Source organism: Corvus moneduloides, chromosome 2 (genome assembly GCF_009650955.1).
Source record: "Corvus moneduloides isolate bCorMon1 chromosome 2, bCorMon1.pri, whole genome shotgun sequence".
Lineage (NCBI taxonomy): Eukaryota > Metazoa > Chordata > Aves > Passeriformes > Corvidae > Corvus > Corvus moneduloides.
The window spans coordinates 28,833,867-28,851,685 of NC_045477.1; the positions used below are offsets into that span (position 1 = coordinate 28,833,867).

Here is a 17,819-nt window from a genome sequence, read left to right on the forward strand (position 1 = left end):
TCTCTGCTGTCCTCATTCAGAGTGCAACTCCCAGTGCTAGCTCCGTGCTGGAGAACAGGATGTGGGGGAGATGCTAGGGAAGGAGGCGAGGCTGGAGACTGGAAAGGAAGGGAGATGCTGGAAAAGGAGTCAGGGCTGGGACCAGACTGGAAGGGTGGGAAGTCAACATGGACAGGTGGGTAGGAGTGATGTAGTGGGGAGTGGTGATGGGAGGGTACTAGACCAGGGAGTCAGTGTATTCTTCAGGAAGCCAGAAGAATAAGGGGCAGCTTGTGGAGCTTCTTCTGCGAGTCAGAGAGTGAGTCCTGGTGAAAAAGGGTATGTTTGGCTGAGTGCCTGCAGCCCCTTATGTGCAGAGAGGGGCACCAGATTAAAAGCATCTGATGACGGAGAAGTCAGCAGGAAGGGCTGAAACTCTGGCTGGAAGCAGATGAGGTTTGTGCAAAACATTTCACTGCACCAATGAGTACAAGTGTAATTTCAGCACAATGAGAATCTATCACCACCTCTGTCAAGTTTCTCTGACTTGCCCAGCCCCAAAGCTGTTGACTGGAGAGGATCTTCCACCTAGAGCAACAGGGGTGAAGGACTCTGCCCTCCCACACGCAGCACAGGGGCAGAAGAGGTGCTGGTCGGCCTCTTGTGTGTCTGTAGCCCGGGACAGCCACCGCAGGAGTGTGTCTGCTCTCTGATGGGCCTGGGCCATCTCCAACCCACAGAGATCCTGTCCAGGGCACAAGGTGCCATGTGGAGGGGCCTGGCCCTGCAGCAGCAAGGGTCCTTGGGCAAAAATCCCAGAGTCTGAGGTCAGGTCTGGCCTGTGAAGCCTGTTCCTTCCTCCAACAGTAAAGCAGAGGATCAGGGACGCCTCCAGTGCCCAAAGGACTCAGCGACAGGGCAGAGGGAGCAGGGGCTGGGAACCATCCCCATCCCCTGCAGTCTTCCAGCCATTGCCAGGGAGCAGCTTTCGGAGCGGCCATCAAGCCCGGTGCGCCCCCAGCCCCGGTTGCCGCCGGGCTTGCGGAGTGGAGGAGTTGCAGGAGACAAGGATGCTTAATTACAGAGCAGCCCTGGAAACCAGCAACAGCAGCAGCACTGTGGCCAGGAGGGGAGGCAGCAGGGCTGTAAATAGAAATTGCGGAGGCAGCCGCGGGGAACAGAGTGAGGGAGGCTTCTGCGCTTGCAGCGCTGCATGTCCCTCCCTTCCCCTCGGCTTCTCTCACCTCTCCCGGACACCACGGTCCCCAGTGTGAGCCGGAGTGTGACAAGCGGCATGTGACAAGCAGCCCCAGAGTGGAGGCAGCAGCTCCAGAGGCAGGACAGCGACTTTGGGTGGGGAAGTGGGTGAAGAAGGGCTCCTCCTCCCATGGAAGTGTATGAGGGTGGTCAAAGGGCTTCTTTAGCCAGCAGAGACCAAGGCAGAATGGACACGGGGCCAAATTGCCCTCTGTACTCCCAAGAAGAGAGTGTGGGATGCCAGGAGTCTGAGCCCCCATCCCACTGGGGTTCTGCCCAGGGTGCAGTCCCTCTCATCCCACCCTGACTTTTCCAGTGTGGCATCATCCACAGCAGCAAGAGGTCTGCTTTCAATATTTTGTAAAGTTTTATTTAAAAATGTTGAAACTAACATCCCACAAGATTTGAATATTTCACCACAAGGAGAAGAGAAATCCTACAAAAATATATATCACAGCACACAAGGGCAGGGGAGGGGGAAGGGCGAGACTGAGCAGGGGAGCAGGAGGGAGGCTGGAGGGGAGGATGGAAGCCGTGGCAGAACAAGACCGAGTGGCAAAGGGAGAACAAGAGAGGAATAGGGAGAGCGAAACAGTAGGAGGGGAGAGAGAACCAGGAGGGAGACCATGGTACAGGACAGGAGTGGGAAGAGGGAAAACAGTGGGAGAGGGAAAACAACAGGAAAAGAGGAGTAGAGAGCCAGCAGTTGGTGAAGGAAGGGGACCTCTCTCTACGGTCCTGCCAGGGTAGGGCCAGGACTACAGTGGGACAGTAGCAGGGATGCAGCTGGGGAGCTGGAGCTTGATCCAGGACTTTTGTGCTGCAGGTCTCAGCTCTAAGGCTGTGCCCGAGTTGTGGTTTGTCAGAATGAAAAAACAAAACCACAGTTTAATTCAGAACAGTCTCAAGGTGGTCCTGTTTGAGAACTTGCAGGGAATGAACAAACCACTCCTTTCCAAGCATTTTTCTTCATCGGGAAATAGAGTGGGAAATGAAGGGACCAGATTTGCAAGGGCACTTGGGTGCCATTGAGGAAGAGGTAGATAGCCCTCTCTGAAATTTTGGGATGCTTGGCTGGATGTGAGTCCCTGGAAACTGGACTGGAGGAGAGGTGTAGAAGCACACACCAGAGGTCTGCTCCCTGCCTACCAGTTGCTACCAACCAGATGGGAAAGCCCAAGCAGGATTTGGCCTTGTGGTCATACCACTCTCTTGGGTAAAGAGAAGGAGACTCCAGTTCCTGTTTTGAAACAGGAACTTCCCTCCCTTCCACTGCGCTCACAGAGAGACCACACTTGTGTTAAAAAACCAGGGCTCTCCAGGAGACACAGTTACTTCATCTCACTCAGCCCACCTGGCTGTTCCCTTTTAATAGCATAGAAATATTGGGCAGAATTAGCCCAAGACTACGAATACTTCCAGTTGGTTTCCCTGCACACTTTTGTCTCTGCAAAATTTTCTAATGGAAAAAAAAAATAAAAGTCTTTCTCCTCCATTCGTCTAGAAGACAGGGAAACCTGATGGGCTGTGACTAAGAAGGTGCTGCCCTCTGCCCTGGCTTGGTACTCAGTGCTGTCAACCCATCCATGTGCACATCCTACAAAATATTACCCTGGGCCACGGTAGAGACCTCAGGCATGCTCTGGCTCCAGTCTGTGTAGGGGAAGATGGTTTATAAGGCTCCAGTCATGGAGCAAACAGATCCAGTGAGATTATTTATTGACTGAAAGAAGCATGTGTGTCCACATGTGTTCTGTGTTTTGTTCCAGGGACAAAGCACAGCAATGAATGTTTGGGCAGGACAATGAAGTTGTTTCCCTGTATCTAACCTGTTTTGTTTGAGACATTGAATGACTGCCATAAAAACGTATTTGGCTAGGAAAATTGTTCTTAGAAAAGATGTTTATCATACCCAAGCTTCTGTTGTTGTAAGAGTTTTCTCTACACAGCTTCACCAGCTTTCCCCTTACCACAGTATCCATGAAATCCATGTCACCCCCTGGAGACACTTTTACCAAAACCAGAGACATGTAAAAGGGGGAGGAAAAACCCCCAAACTACCAAAATCTGATTTGTTTGCAGAATTTACAAAAGCCTGGCCAGAAGAACACGGGGCTTCCCCACATCAAGTGTTGGAAAATGTTTTCACTATGCCTCCTGTGGTCCCCTGCTACTTCCTTACAAACCTTCTCTCCATGCAGCATGTGGAAAATCCAAGGACAGCCCTTGAAGTGGAAGAGTCCAAACTCTGGCCTTGTTTCAACAAATGCTGTTGATCAAAGAATAATCTAATTAATCTGGTCTGGAAGATTACTTCAACCAGTTCAAGGTATTGTAAATTGCCAGCAATCAGCAGTGTAGCCTCCTGCAGATGTCCTTCCCCAGCAGGGATGTGCTGGAGAGAGGGGTAACAGGGGCAGCAATGAATGGGGCAGGGAGCAGGAACTGCCACCTGCTCCTTCCCTGTCCATCTGCAGCTTAAATGTCCCCCAAAGCCTTGCATGGATCCTAAATAAGAACAGGCTCAGTAGCAGATCGATCTATGGTAAAGCACTAATATCCCCTGCTGTAGGCACAGACTCAAACTATGCTTAGACTAGAGATCTCCAGAGTCGTTTTCCACCTACATCTTTCAGCCACTCTGTGCTTTTAATAAGCCAGTAATTTTATTTGACCTGTCATTTTCTCCAAATCTCTACTGGTTTTGGGAAGCTTATTGTAATCTACACTCTCGTTTAAATGCCCTTCACAGTGAGTCAATTGGGACCCGAGAACACCTAACAGTTCAGCTGGGTAAATGGGCAGAACCAGACCTCTTGTGAAATTCCCTGTGCTTTGTCCTATACAGAACAGCCTTTTAATGCAGAGATAAAGAATGAAAGGCCACTTCCCTCTCTCCAAGATGACTTTTGTCAGAGACCTTGTATGGTGCATGAGGGCCTTCAAATTGTGGGTGATTTTCCTGCCTCTGGCCACATCAGTCCAGCAGCTGAAGGTGTTTGTATGCTGTAGGGGCAACCTTACCTAAATGTGCATCTTTTCACCTCAGTGGCTGTCAGTGTGGGGTTTTAATTAATTTTAAAGTGTCCATAAAAGCTAAGAGCAACTATTGTCATTAAGGTGAAATTTGCCATCTCATGCTTCCTCAAAGTGACACTCATGGGTCCATGCCTAGGAAGAGGTGGAGATGCATGGATCTTGCTCACACAAATAAGTGACAGTGTGGCTGCCAGCCCCACAGACCACCACAGCCCCAAAGGAGCAACCAGTTTGGACAGATACCTGTGCCATTGCTTTCCATTTCTAACCAGCTGGGGAACTGAATGAAGCTTCACTTGGGAGCCCAGATACACTCTCTCTCGTGCCCTTGGTGAGCACTGCCTTGTGGGTTTCCAGTCACCTTGCACTCCAGGAGACCTCCCAGCAGTACATGGCAACACTTCCAATGCTCCCAAGGCCAACTCTAAACTGCTCTTGGTCATCCCAGGTGCAGAGTCCTGTCTGCTGCCTTGTTGCCTCTGCCAGGAGTGTCTGAAAGCAATTCTCTTCCTCAGCCCAGCAAAACTCAAGCTCCTCGTGCCCAGCTATGTCTGCATGCTATGCTTTAGCTGTGTACAGGACACTTGTTAAATAACATGGTGAGCAGAGGGCTTCACCTCAGATTTTCTGGAAAGCATCATCATAGACTGGTGCTATTCAGAAAAACCTTGCTGAAGGAGGCTGAAGTGGTGAAGAGGGACAGCAAGGAGGCTTTCAACAGATCAAAACATTTGGAAAGCTAAAGGAATCTTTTCCAACTTTAACTGGCAAGAGAAGTGGCATGGGGGTGGGAACTGAGGGGAAAAAACTCTGTACGGAGAGAGGAAGAAAGATACAAGCTGAAGAGAAAAAAACCCAAAGGAGTGTTAGGCAGAAAGAAACTGGAAAGATGTGAGTATCTTCCATCTAGGGGGAATATGATGTTTCCTTCAAGGAAATGGGCTGTTGAGAGGGCCCAGGTGCTCTGTGAGCCTCTTCTGCCCAAGCTTCACCCACCCTTGGGATTCTCGGGAGGGCCAAGGTCTCAGGAACAGACAAAGTTGCCACCTTCCGAGTCACCTGGCAGGCAATCCTGCAGCCACTGAACTCCAGACGTTCACTGCAAAGCACACGACATGGGAAGGGACACACGGAGGGTGAGGGCCCACGGGGACAGGGGTACGCCTTTCCACCTTGCCTACCCCCGGTGTCAGGCATGCACTGGTGAGAGAGTCGCGGAGATCCAAGCGTGTCTGTGCACATATGCTAGGAGAGGGGCTGGGAAGGTCAAGATTTCACACCACCAGCAGCTGTCTTCCCTCCCACCATTCTGCTCTCTCGTCACCCTGTCCTGCATGGGCAAGGCGGGTCCCCAACTTCCCCCAGCAGGAGACTAAGGAGGCCCAGGTTGTCCATTCGCCCAGGCACATCCCGGTGGGGTTAGTTAATAATGGTGGTGGTAGTGGGCCGTGGCACAAGGAGGTTGTTTTTTCCTGGGGTAGCAGAGGTGGCAAGAGTCCACGCTCGCCAGCTGTGACAGGAGGGTGGGGACGCCAGCTCAGCCTCTCCCGGGAGCTTCACAGGTTCACCAGTGGGATTCTGGGGGAAAGAGGGAATTGGAAATTAATTAGCGCTTACGCTGCCCCAACCCACCACCCCCGCTAACTAACATCACCTTTGCCCTGCCTCAGTGTGCCCATCGCCCTGTCCCCTGCCAGCCCCTCCTGCCCCAGCTCACTGGACACTCACCGGTTGAGCTGGAAGGCTGCATTCTTCCCATGGCCACCCAGTTTCTCTGCACCCTCCTGGCCCTGCCTGGACTCCTCTGCCTCAGGTGTGGGGGCCAGGGGGTCTCCGTAGGGCCCCAGGATGCTGACGGTGGTGGGGGAGAGGTCTGTGAGGGGCTGCTGGCTGTCCTGCTGCCTCCCACTGCTCTGCTGCCCCGAGTGACGCCGGCGTTTCTGATTACGGTCCCAGCTTCAGAGAGAGCAAGGGGTGAGGTAAAGAGATAAGCCCCAGCCCTTGATGACAGAGAGGTTTGTGGGATGGACCCCACTATGCTCGGCATTAGAGCCCAGCGTGGCCAAGTGCCAAACCTTGCAAGGGACTGCAGCACCAGACCCGCACCCCTGGGACAAATGGGTCCAAAGCCCCTGGTCCTCCTGTAGACACCAGCCCAGTGATAGCCTCCATTGGCCCAAACCCCACTCACCAGAACTTGACTATGATTCCAGTGGCAACCAGGACAATGATTATGGAGATGGTGATGGTGACGTACAGCTGGGGGTCCACACCTGTGAGACAGAGGAGTGAGGGTTGTGGTGGTCACTCCCTCCAGTCCCCAGAGAGCAGCAGGGCAAGGGGAGGTTCCTGATGAGTTTTGCAGAAGGAGCTGCTCCTGCAGGGGACAGGGGGTGACAGAAGCAAAGGGCAGATTTACCTTCCCCCCTGGGCCCGAACAAGAAGGGCCGCAGGGTGGCTGGGGTCTCGCGCAGGTTGAGCCCCGCGTTGTGCAGGAGCGAGTGGGAGTTTGGCTGCGCCGTCGCCATCCCGTGTGGCGAGACAAAGGTGTATCCCAGCGGTGGGAAGCCTGGGTTGGCTGAGTTTGTGTCCCCTCCATCCTCATCCGACACCGTGGGACCCCACACGATGGCCCAGGGGTACTGGGAGGAGGGCATGCCGTCCTCGAACCCAGAGGGGTGGCGGGGCCGGGCGCCCGCGGCCTGGCGCCTCAGCCGCACCACGTGCCGCAGCTCTGCTCCCCGCGCGGGCAGGGCACGCTGGCGAGGCAGGGCCGAGTGGGAATCCGAGCGGGAATCCGAGCGGGAATCCCGCTCCGGCTGCGAGGTCCTTTCCCAGATGCAAATGGAGCGTGGGGCCGAGGGGCTCCGGCGGGTGCAAAGAGGCCGAGGGGCTGCTGGGCCCCGAGAACGAAGAGACCATATGCCAGGAGGAGGGACAGCCAGGACGACGAGGAGGAGATGCCACAGCTGCAGGGAGTGGATGCGGGAGAGGAGTGGAGGCATCCTGCTGCGGGGTGGGGGGAAGAAGAAGAGAGCCTGATCTGAAACGTTCCTCCTGGTGAAAGGCCAAGCAGCCGGGAGCAGCCCACCACCCACACTCCTGTTTTCTTCCCGCCTCACCTGCCACTGTGGGAAGCTGTGAACCTACCAGGCACTGGGCTCCATCTCAGATGCAACAGTGTCTTTGCTCAGTCAGGATCTTGTCTCATCTTCTTCACTGGGAACCAAAAGGGAGGGGTGTCAGTGTCCCCTCACACAGCGGTGACGGCTCTCTCCTTGCAGGCAGTGTGTGCCACCCCGGGTGAGCTCCCGCCCCGGCAGGCAGGATAAGGGGAGCCCATGCACACACACGTGCACCCTCTCCTGCTCCCATGCCCCCATGCACGGAGGTGCATTGTGTCCCCGCAGATGCCAGCTCCACACAGAAACACATGCATTAGCATATGCTCACAAAAGCAAGGAGTGATCTCTGGAGCACACATGCCCAGGCACATGCGCAGCTTCCCCAGGGACTCTCCTGTCTGAGGGCCAAGAGGGGGATCCAGCATCTTTGTTTGCTTATCACTGGAACAAGTTGGAATCTTAATTCCTGTGTTTATTTATAGTGTGGAGCGTGTAATCCATTTATTAAAAAAGAGCCTCTTCATTGTGTGCCAGAGCGAGGGAGCGAGAGGGGAAGCACGAGAGTGATAAACCAAGACGACTGAGAAAGAGTGAATCAGCGAGAAAAGTCCAGCCTCACTAAAGAATTTAAGAGAAAAAATATGCCTATCAAATATTTAGTATTTACTTTCCTCTTAGCCAACATGAAATTACCTTCCCACACTCCTTGTCTTAATGTCCTCTGCACTGTCCCATCCCTCCCTTTCTCCCCTGTTCCTCCCTTTTCTCTCCCACCTCCCATGGCCGAGCAGCAAAAACACGGAGTGAGGTCGGGTCCCCTCAGCCGGATTTCTGCCCCGGACGCACAGCACCCTCCAGCATCAGCCCGCTGGCAGCACAGCCGCCCTTCATGCTGCCTGCCCCTTCCTTTGGCTGGGCACAGTGCGGTGCCGGCCCTTCCCCGCTGAGCTCTTATGAGCCTGACCCCGGATCCTCTCCGCAACCGCACGCACACACAGGACAAAAAAATCCCCATGCGAGGTGTTCAGCCTGCTCCTTCATCGTGAAGGCGAAAGCATGAATGCCGACAACCCGCGGTCATGCCCTCCTGTGGCTGCCGGGATGGAGAAACAGCGATGCTTGGCCGAGGGAGTCAATGCAGAGGCCAACCCTGCCCCTCCAGCTCTGAGCCAGCTCTGCTGTACCTCCCGGCTTCCAAGGGATTACTGCCATCCACCTCTGCTCACCCCATGCCCTGACCTAAAACTGCAGCCCCTCCTGGGTGGGAGGCTTCCTCTTCCTGAGGGAAGAGCCCGGTGCTTGCTGTGATGTACACCTGAGAAGAGGGGCCAGGAGGAAGGGCACCCAAGAGTAAGTAGCTGTCTAGCTCCTGCTGCATTAACTGGGGATATTTTTAGTTTCCTTCTGTTAAATATTTAAACAAAGTTCACAGAAAAAAAAAAAAAAGAATTGTTGGTTAATGTGCCCTGCCCCTCCCTCTGGGGCAAGATCAGTCTCTGGAGGGATCCTGAGACGAAGATGAGGAGAAAAGAGGAGCTATTCTCAGCATTTCTTTGTACTTGCTCCTGAACCTCTAAGCCTTGGAGGGGACTCAGTATTAAAATGCAGCTCTGCAGAGAGGCAGCAGAATGGAGCAAGTTTCTTCTGAAGCCCAGATACTGGTGAGATATTGGCCATCTGGATTATGATCATGATGCTGTGGAAGATCATGTCTGGCAACACAAATCCATGACACAATTTATTTTGGACCTTGAAAGGGAGGGAATTCCAAGCAGGGAGGACCTCCTCATGTGAATCCCCAGGCTAGAGGGCACACAAGTTGCAGGAGGGGTTTCAAGGTGGCCTGGAGTGCCTGGGGCCATGCCTTGGACTCACCACAGGACAGTAGTTCCCTGGGATGAAGAGCCTGCTCTGCTTGTGGCATGGCACTCTGAGTCACAGCTCAAGTCTTCGGGGGCTGGGGGCTGTTTTGCATTGGGAAGCAGGAGATGTGGGGCTGGACAGCACCATCCCAGCAGGAGAGACCTTCTCCAAGTGCAGGTAGACCTCAGTGCCAGTCCCACAGGGAAGTGTGCTGCAGTAGGGCTGCATGTGTAACCTCTAGCACTCCTCCTAAGAGCAATGGCTCTACCCTCAGAAACGTGCCTGGGTGTAGGAATGCTGGGGTCAGTGCGCTCTCCTTGCTTGTTGGGAGGTCTCATACTGGAGACATTGGTGTTCTTCTCAGCTGAGATTGTGAGATCCAGCAACGACACCCCAGTCTATGGAGTTCCAGGGTTGAAAACCTGGGAATAAGAAACCTTACAGAGCCAAATCCTGGATGGCTTTCTAAATTTCAGCCCTATGGAGCAGGTAACATCTGGAATGAGCTGAGGGGGGGTGAGCCCCAGCACTGACCACCTCAGGGGCACATGATGCTGAGGAGCTGACAGCCCATCCATGGGGTGCAAGCTGTGTATGGGTTCTGCTGCCCGCAGTGAAGAGCTGGTGACTCCCGGTGCCCCTACCCCAAAGGTGGCTCCAGATGGGTGCAGGAATGATGCAAAGTCGGCTGGTCTCCGTCAACACATTCTGGTTTGTTAATCAGATCCTGGCCAAAGACTGAGAGTGTGTCCTGCACTGGCACACCCAGGACTGATTGTGGAAGAGCTGGGAGCAGAACAGAGGTGTCTCCTATGGCATGGAAGGTGTGGGAGGAAAGGAAGGTTTCAGGTGAAAATACCAGCCAGCACAGGCTGGATTCCACCGAGCTTGGAGCGTTTATGTTTGAAATGGAGCATAGATGTCCCCGTGGATTATTGACAAACCAGCAGACAAAGCACGTCTGGGGCACTCTGCGGTCAGCCACTGGCAGTGGGATTGTGTCCTGGGCACAGACCCTGCTGCATTGGAGGGCAAGAGTAACACATATCCTTTGTTCGGCTCTGGATGCAGCTCCCAGTGTGGATCCTGAATAAACTGGTAGACCCTCAGAGCAGAGGAGGGGATGCCAATGCTCCTACTACCTGGGAGTATAAATCCCACCTTATACCATTCAAGAAGTCTTTGTGTGCCAGAGAAGAGAGACTGGATTTCTGCACCAGTACCTCATAGCAAGGCTCTTGCTTTCATATATGTTTCCCAGGTCTAATGGCAATAAAAGTGGACAGGGCTACTCCCAGAGCCTGAACAGGAACCTGTATACTTTCACTCTAGGTACAGAGCCTTCATCTCAGCGTTCTGGTCCCTGTGATGCACAGATGACAGAGTGTGAATGACAAAGCTATTTCCCCAGGGCACTTCATTGAGCTCAGTTTGTGAATCTTGGTGCTTGAAAGCAGTGAGTAAGAATTACACTGTTCTTTGCTACTGCATATGGACCCACCACCAGTCCAGACTGGGGCTAATCTGTTAGGAGCTGCTCTCATTGCATTGCAGGATGGAAGCAGGAATCCTGCTGCTGTTCCCCACACCCATCTGTGCTTCCTCCTTCTTTGTAAGTCTCCCGCGGCATGGACCTGCCGCTACTGGGACATGAGAGATCAGATCTCAGTAGCCATACCCCAAAACATATATAGCAGTTCAATGAGGAGGGCTGGGCATTTACACCCTACCTAATGGCTAGGAGCAAAGCCTGCTGCACTCCTGCTCAGAGCAGGGAGCTCCGACTAAAGCCTGAATGTGACACCCTGAGCTCTGGAGTTCAGATACTGCTGTGCCCCAGGAAAGCCCTAGGATTCGCTGACAATAGCTCCTTCTCCATTTTCAGGATTCTTGTATACCTTAATGCCATGGATAAATCCTATCCAAATAAAAAAGGCATCACAGGAATAAAAAAACCAAGGTGCCAGCCGTGTGCTTGCTGTAGCTCCCTCACATCCGATGCAATCTGTCACCTTCTGCTACAAAATGCTGAAGTTTGACAAATTCAAATGAGGAACAATACTATTAATAAAGAGGGTCACACACCAGCACAATTCACCTAGGCAGGTGGTATGTTCCCTACTGCCTGCAGCCTTTGCCTGGCTGTATTCTTAAAAGAGATGCTACAGTTCAATCAGAAGTTATGGGCTTGGCGCAGGAAATTAAATCGGTGAAATTCTCTGGCCTGTGCTCTGCTGTAGGTCAGTCTCGATGATCAAAATGGTCCCTCTGGCCTTAAAATCTGAGAATCTCACAGCTTTCTCGATGCCTAGCCGAGATCAGCTCTGACTGGAGAGCAGTTGGATGAAGCCAAGCGCACACAAGCCGTGTTAGTGAGGAGCGGGTAGAGTCTCCTTCCATCCGGGGATGGGAAAAGAGTTGCACCCGATTCTGTCTGGCTCATCTGGCAGATGATGATCTATCTGTATTTTTGTAACATCTAGAGCTTGACTGCTGTGATACTGTGCCTCTAGGAATGAAGCTGCCTGCTCTCAGAGCGCTCCAGCTAGTTCAGAATGCAGCAGTCTGTTTGCTCGGCAACTCGAGCTGCCGGGAATGCATCAATGTGCCCCTCTGCACCCACATCACCTCGCCTTTGAGCACAGAGTCCAGTTCAAGGTCTCCAAACCAGCATTCAAAGCCCAGCATGGGACAGGCCCCAGTGACCTAAGCAATCAATCACCTCTCCTTATGCAGCGATGACCTCACATGACGGATATATTCCACTGGAACAATGAAATTGCCAACCAGTTTGGGGAGAGGGGGAAGGGATGGAAGAAGGGTAAAGAGGCTCATGACCCTGAAAAACGGAACATTCACAAGAGCTGGGCCAAGATTATGAAACTTACTGCTGGCTGAAATAACGCTCGCCATTAGCAACCCCGCAGCACCGAGAGCTTCATGCAAATCCTTGCTTCACCCAGCTCCCCCACTGCAACAATTCCACTCAAAATAGTGATGAAAAAATCAAAACAAACCTGAGGAGGACCAGCCCTCCTTACAGAGAAGGAATGCTAGGTTGGCTGTCATTTTTTAAACTCCCAGCCAGCATTAAGGGCTATGGTGACAGCTACTGATACGAGTCTGTGATCTGGGACCACGGAACCTAGCAGCTATCTCCAAGCACCGAGCAGAGCGAGTTCAGGCACTGGCAGTGAGACCCCCCCACACTGCATGATGCCCTGGGCACACCACACCTGTGTTTTTCTCAGTGGCCATGAACACCCTGGAGTTCATGGTCCGAGAGGCAGAGATGCAGTCATTACGGGTTTGGCAGCAGGAAGCATGAACCCCGGTGTCGGTAAAAAGGAGTTATGTATATGCCCTGCTGTAGTCGGCTGGGTGGGGACAGGGAAAGGGAGGAATCCCAGAGCAGACGACCCAGGGAGACAATTCTGCTGCACTCGGAGGAGTTTTGGCAGCTGGGACCGTGAATCTCAGTGCTGGTAACCCTGGGGTGGAGATGCCAAGCCCATCCGGGGAAAGAGTTCCCGCTGTGCGTGGGGCTGGGGGCAGCACCTCCCAGAGCTGGCTGAATTTGGGGGCTGGCAGTTGGAATGCAGTGGCTCACGTCAGGCTGGTCTACCTGATATCTGAGGCTGAGAGGGTTGATGGCAGCACCCAGGAGGATCCAGCAGGATCGCGGAGGGGCTGACACTGCTCGCCCTGAGTCAGTGCAGGTCCTGCAGCGTTCAGTGACTTGCCGATGGGAATTCCCGTGCCAGGCTACCAGGGTGAGCGCTTACGGGCTGGGTATGGCAATCCTAGGCTGGGGCGGAATGCAGGGCTGGAAGGGTGATGCTGCATTCGGACATTTTCATAGCAAGGGAATGGGCGTGTGAAACCCATCAATGGTCCTCTGAGCTTAAGTCTCCCTGCATTTGGGAACTGTGAGTGTGGCCCCATTCCAAGCAGCACTCTAGGATGCCGGTCCCCTGCCATCTAGTGCCTGCCTGCAATACATGTCATGAGTCTGACAATCTTCTGCCTCCCAGTTTCCTACTGTTCCCGGGCATCCAAGTGCTTCAAGTGCTGAGTCTCCACATCTGAATTGCTCTCTCTTGCATGGTGCACCCTTGGCCAGGCAGGAGGTGGGATTGACCCCTCTATTTCCTTTCTCCAGCTGCGCCAATTTGGCTGAAGTCGCCTTCCTCAGCGCAGGCTCCAGTGCTCCAGCACAACAGGTCTGTGATGGAGCCCGGAGCTGGAGGGCAAGAGGCAGCGATACCTCGGCTGTGCCCCCTCCCTCCCGGCCCCTCAGGCATCCCCTGCTCCCGACTACAAGAGGAAGAAAAGGAGGGGGAAGGAAGGAGACAGCCGGCTAGAAGGAGACAGAGAACCTAGATGGAGAAAGGGAAAAGAAAAAGGGGGAGAAAGGACACAGGGAAGGAGACGGGGAGAGATGACTTGGAGACGGGCGTGCAGCCCCCCTCGCCCCCGCCCCTGCAGCCCCGTCCCCACTCTGTCCCCCAAGCCCGGGCCGAGAGGATGAACTTACCTTGCGGGGAGACGAGTGGGGCGCAGCCGGGGCGGCGGAGCAGGGGGCTGGGGGAGCACAGCTGCTGCTGCCCGTGCCTCTCATGGCCAGGACGAAGGAAGGAGAGGAGGAGAAGGAGAAGGAGGAAGAGGAGGAGGAGGAGGAAGGTTTGCTGAGGCTGAGCCTTGGCTGAGGGAGAGGGAGCGAGAGATGCCTTGAAATAAACAGCTGCCGAGGACTGGTCCAGCCCCTCTTTCTCTCTCTCTGTCTCTGTCTCTCTCGCTCGCTGCCTCCCGTTAACCCCATGGCTGCTGGCACGGGCGCGCCCGGCACCGTGGCCCCCGCTGCAGCCCGCGGGGGGCGCCGGGGCGGCCGGGCGAGGCCAGCGGCCGGGCGGGGGCAGCGCGTCCCCCCGGCCCGGAGCCCCCTGCCCCGGCGGCCGGGCGCGAAGGCTCCTCCCGCTCCCGGCCCGCCCGCGCCGCGCTCCCGCAGCCCCGCGCCCGCCGCCCGCCGGACCTGCCCCCCGCCGCCTCCCCGCCGCCGCTGCCCGCACGGCTCCGCTCCGCTCCGCTCCGCTCGGCTCCGCTCCCCCGTCTCGTCGGTTATTTCGGGATCTTCACAGGAAGCGATTAGGTTGCCATGGAGAGAGGTGTCTCCAAGGGACCCGTCGCTCCAGCTCGCTCCGGCGAATGCCACCCCCGGACGGGTCCGTCCTTGGGGGCGGAGGCCCCCCGGGATCCCGCTCCCCCGGGCCGCCCCCCGGGGCTCACCCCCACCGCCCCTCGCCTTTCCGCCCCGCAGCAGTGCCCTCGGGGAGATGCCAGCCCTCGGTCCCGCCCCCCGTCCCCCGTCCCCGCATCCATCATCCCCGCGCTTCGGGCCCCCGGGCCCCCGTGGCCGCCGCGGTACCGGGCGGGGGGGGGCGACAGACGGGCGGCCGCGGCGAGGCGCATCCCCGGCGGGGCAGGCGGCGGGGTTGGGTCGAGCCTCACGGGCAGAGCCCGTGGGACACACGGGTGAGGTAGGAGCAATGGGGAAGGGGCGGGGAAAGAGGGGGATCCGTCCAAGGTGTGTTTTACCCGTTGAGGAATCACCCAGGTCTTTTGAGCGTGTCCCCAAGCGCGTTTCTGCCAGGGATCGATGGGATGCGTCTGGAAATGGTAGGGATGTGACAGCAAAATTAAAGAAAGAAGCTGATGTGCCTTTGAGGGCCCGAGTGTTTCACAGGGAACATCTCCCTCCACCATCAAGAACCAAACAGAAAGCACAGACCAAATCAGAAGGGAGCAGCTGAGCAACCAACGGGCGAGAGAAGAAAGTCAATGACAGAGAGACAGTTTCCACTCCAGGGCCTGAAATATGAGGAAGCAAGAAAGTAATTTCCTCAGATCCTCAAAAACAATCAAACTTTTCATCATAAAGCGATGAGGAAAGACTGTGACTGACCCTGGGAAAAAAAAAATACCAGAAAGAAATAGTAGAGACAGCACTGAGCTGTAAAGCAACCTGCCACTGCATCAGGGATGGACGCATGTGACAAATGGACACACAGTACCAAACCTGAGCACGGCAGGATGCCCGGAACAGGCCGTGCCAACTTTGGACAGATATCTGAAGGCTCTGAGTCTGTTGTTCTTCATCAGACCTCCTGCGTGCTCCTGTGCTAATGAACCAGGCTACTCCGAGCTTTCCCATGCCAGGATATTTGAGTCTTGCACTTGTATTTGTGAGCATGTTTGGGAGAGTCAACAGGTTTTTCATGTGCTTGGGAGTGCTGTCAGTGTGTGTTTGGACATATCAGCATGGGGATGTGGTTATGTTAAGGCTTACTGTCACTGGGAGGTCGTGGTATGGGAGGAGGGCACTGCGGGCAGCTGTGTCACAGCCGAGGCTTGTGTGAGATGCTGCACCACTGTGTGTCACCAGGCATGCACACACCAAAGACCCCGGCTTTTGTCCCCTTCATGTACGTGGGACTTTATGTCAGAGATTATCCAGGCTCCTGTCGTGCTCTCCAGCCTTTTCATCTCTAGCTCTCACAGGACTCGTACAAATCATCTGCGCAAACCTTGCTCAGTGATCCCTCACACTCTCATCCTGAGAAACCCCCTGTGCAGACATGGTGCAGCAGCACAAGTTGGCATTCAGCTTGTCTCGCTCTCTGTGCTTCTTTTCCTGCTTTCTCACCTGGGAGTAGCAGAGGGTAGAAAGCTCTGGAAGGGGCTACATCAGGCACACAGGCTTTCTGACCTTTTCAAATCCTGACGAATGCGTTTAGTATAATTGGGAGGCACAAAACGGAGGAGAAATTTCAACCAGGGAAAGGTCAGCTAAAGGGTGAAAATCCAAATGACGCAAACACTGAAAATCCCCCTGAAGAGTAAAACTGCAGAAGGCAGCAAAAGGAGTCAGAAATATGAGAGAGGACAAGGAACAGGATTTTGTAGGGACCAAGGAAACCTTGGGAGATGTGGTGGGAGGAGTCAGGAAAGCCGTCGGGATGACAAGAACAGAGAACTCAAGGGCTGATGTCACTTGTACCTCACTCTTACGTGATATAAATGGAATGCCTTGTTTGGTTTCCTTTCCAAAGGAAAGTTAATGTAAAATTACATGGAAAATTGATGGGAGAGGTGGAATCAGGTGATACTGGCTGTTATTTCTGTCTGGCAGTGATCACGTACAGATCATTTACACCCAGGAGTCCTGAGGCCAAGCAGGCCACTGCTGCTGTTTTTAGTGTTGTTTCCTATGTTGTTGCCCTGCTACCTGCAGAATCCTGTCTGTGTGTCAGTTGTCACGGATTTGACAAAATAACCAGATTCTAAAAGGTAAATAAGCTCCAACAAATTGTTTTGAAAACCAGCAGCCTGACGAGGAAAGAGATGCTTCCAATGCCTGTGCTGGAACAGAGCCTGTAGCCATGCTGCTGGGCAAAGCCCCCACAGGTCAGAGCAGTCCATCCAGCAGGCCAGAAAATGTTGGGAAAGCTGTGTTATTTTAGAAACATAACAAAAAGCTATGTAAAAAAGCTGTGTAATGTTAGAGAATGGTGGAGGAGCCCAGTGATGCAGATTATAGAAGAAAGTGCCCCTCACAGATGTGGCAAGCTGTGCAAAGGGTGCCATCAATAGACCTGAGCTGAAGGTATGGTAGTGGAAAGTACAAAACATACAGGCAAAAAGTCCACAAAGAACCTAGTTTCCTCTGTCCTATTTCTCACCAAACAAGGGGTTAATAAGCTTTGGAATATCAGAGACATCCCAGAAGACTGGAAGAGAGTTGTGCCCTGTGAATATTTGTAAAGAGCAAACAGAAGACCTGAAAATTCTAGGCAAAGCACACAAAGAGCTGATATGAGATTCTCCAGTTAATGCCAATCAGCCTGGTTGGAAACTGGAGGTAAAACTGATCTTGCTGCATAAACTTGTTTTGTTCTTGTCAGTCTTTGATGTGACTTACAGGTTTGTTTGGAAAAGGTGATGGCTTAGATCTATCCAGGCTTCTGGAAGTGGTAATTTCCCAAAGCACGCTGATAAGAAAAAAAAGCGTTATGCAACATTAACAGAGCAGGAGGTTAATTGAGCTGGTTAACTCTATTTAATGCTTTGTAAACACAAAGGAGGCCATCCCTGGAAGCCCACCATTGAGTGGCAGTGTTTCTTATGTGGATGCCCAGGAATGAGTCCCGGGTCAGGTATGACTCACCATTTTATTCAGTGCTTGGTGAGCAGATATAGTTCCTTCTGACACAATTTACTGAGGGCACAAATACTGTTAGAGTGTTAAAAATAATGAAGATAGGACCAGGACAGAGTGGCCTGCCCCTTTCAGTAAGATGGTCATTCTCATAAAACTTCTCATAAGACCGTTGAGAGCAAATTGTACAGCCATGAACAGGAAAAAAAGTCCATGTCTACAGGGATCAACTTCCAGTCCTGGAAAGAGGTGCTCTGAAAAAGATGTGGGGATCATAACAGGCAGAAAACTGAACACAAAGTCAGTGGTCCAGGCTGCAGCAATGGATCTGAAGTGATGCC

The 17,819-nt window shown here is 53.7% G+C and overlaps 1 protein-coding gene across 6 annotated transcripts; it reads right to left on the reverse strand.

The window, feature by feature from the left end:
- Positions 1-1,579: 1,579 nt before the first annotated feature.
- PIANP (PILR alpha associated neural protein) lies at positions 1,580-14,943 on the reverse strand. 6 transcript variants are annotated; one of them, XM_032098775.1, is made up of 7 exons: positions 14,859-14,943; positions 13,801-13,968; positions 7,426-7,494; positions 6,695-7,284; positions 6,467-6,548; positions 6,004-6,231; positions 1,580-5,853 (listed from the first exon to the last, which is right to left on the reverse strand). In XM_032098775.1, the coding sequence occupies exons 3-7, from the start codon at positions 7,440-7,442 to the stop codon at positions 5,832-5,834; spliced, it is 939 nt and encodes a 312-aa protein (XP_031954666.1). In that variant the 5' UTR covers positions 7,443-7,494; positions 13,801-13,968; positions 14,859-14,943; the 3' UTR covers positions 1,580-5,831. The 6 variants fall into 6 exon arrangements, with proteins under 6 accessions (XP_031954666.1, XP_031954665.1, XP_031954667.1 ...); XM_032098774.1 differs by lacking the exon at positions 14,859-14,943 and adding an exon at positions 14,296-14,511; XM_032098776.1 differs by lacking the exon at positions 14,859-14,943 and having other exon boundaries at positions 6,695-7,281; positions 13,801-14,139.
- Between the last annotated feature and the right edge of the window lie 2,876 nt (positions 14,944-17,819).

What these genes read in the sequence shown, in the direction of transcription:
- PIANP (XM_032098775.1), bottom strand. An exon ending in GTTCGGGCCCAGGGGGGAAG is followed by an intron (nt 6,549 to 6,694) that starts GTAAATCTGCCC and finishes TCTGTCTCACAG; the next exon opens with GTGTGGACCCCCAGCTGTAC. An exon ending in GGAATCATAGTCAAGTTCTG is followed by an intron (nt 6,232 to 6,466) that starts GTGAGTGGGGTT and finishes CTCTCTCTGAAG; the next exon opens with CTGGGACCGTAATCAGAAAC.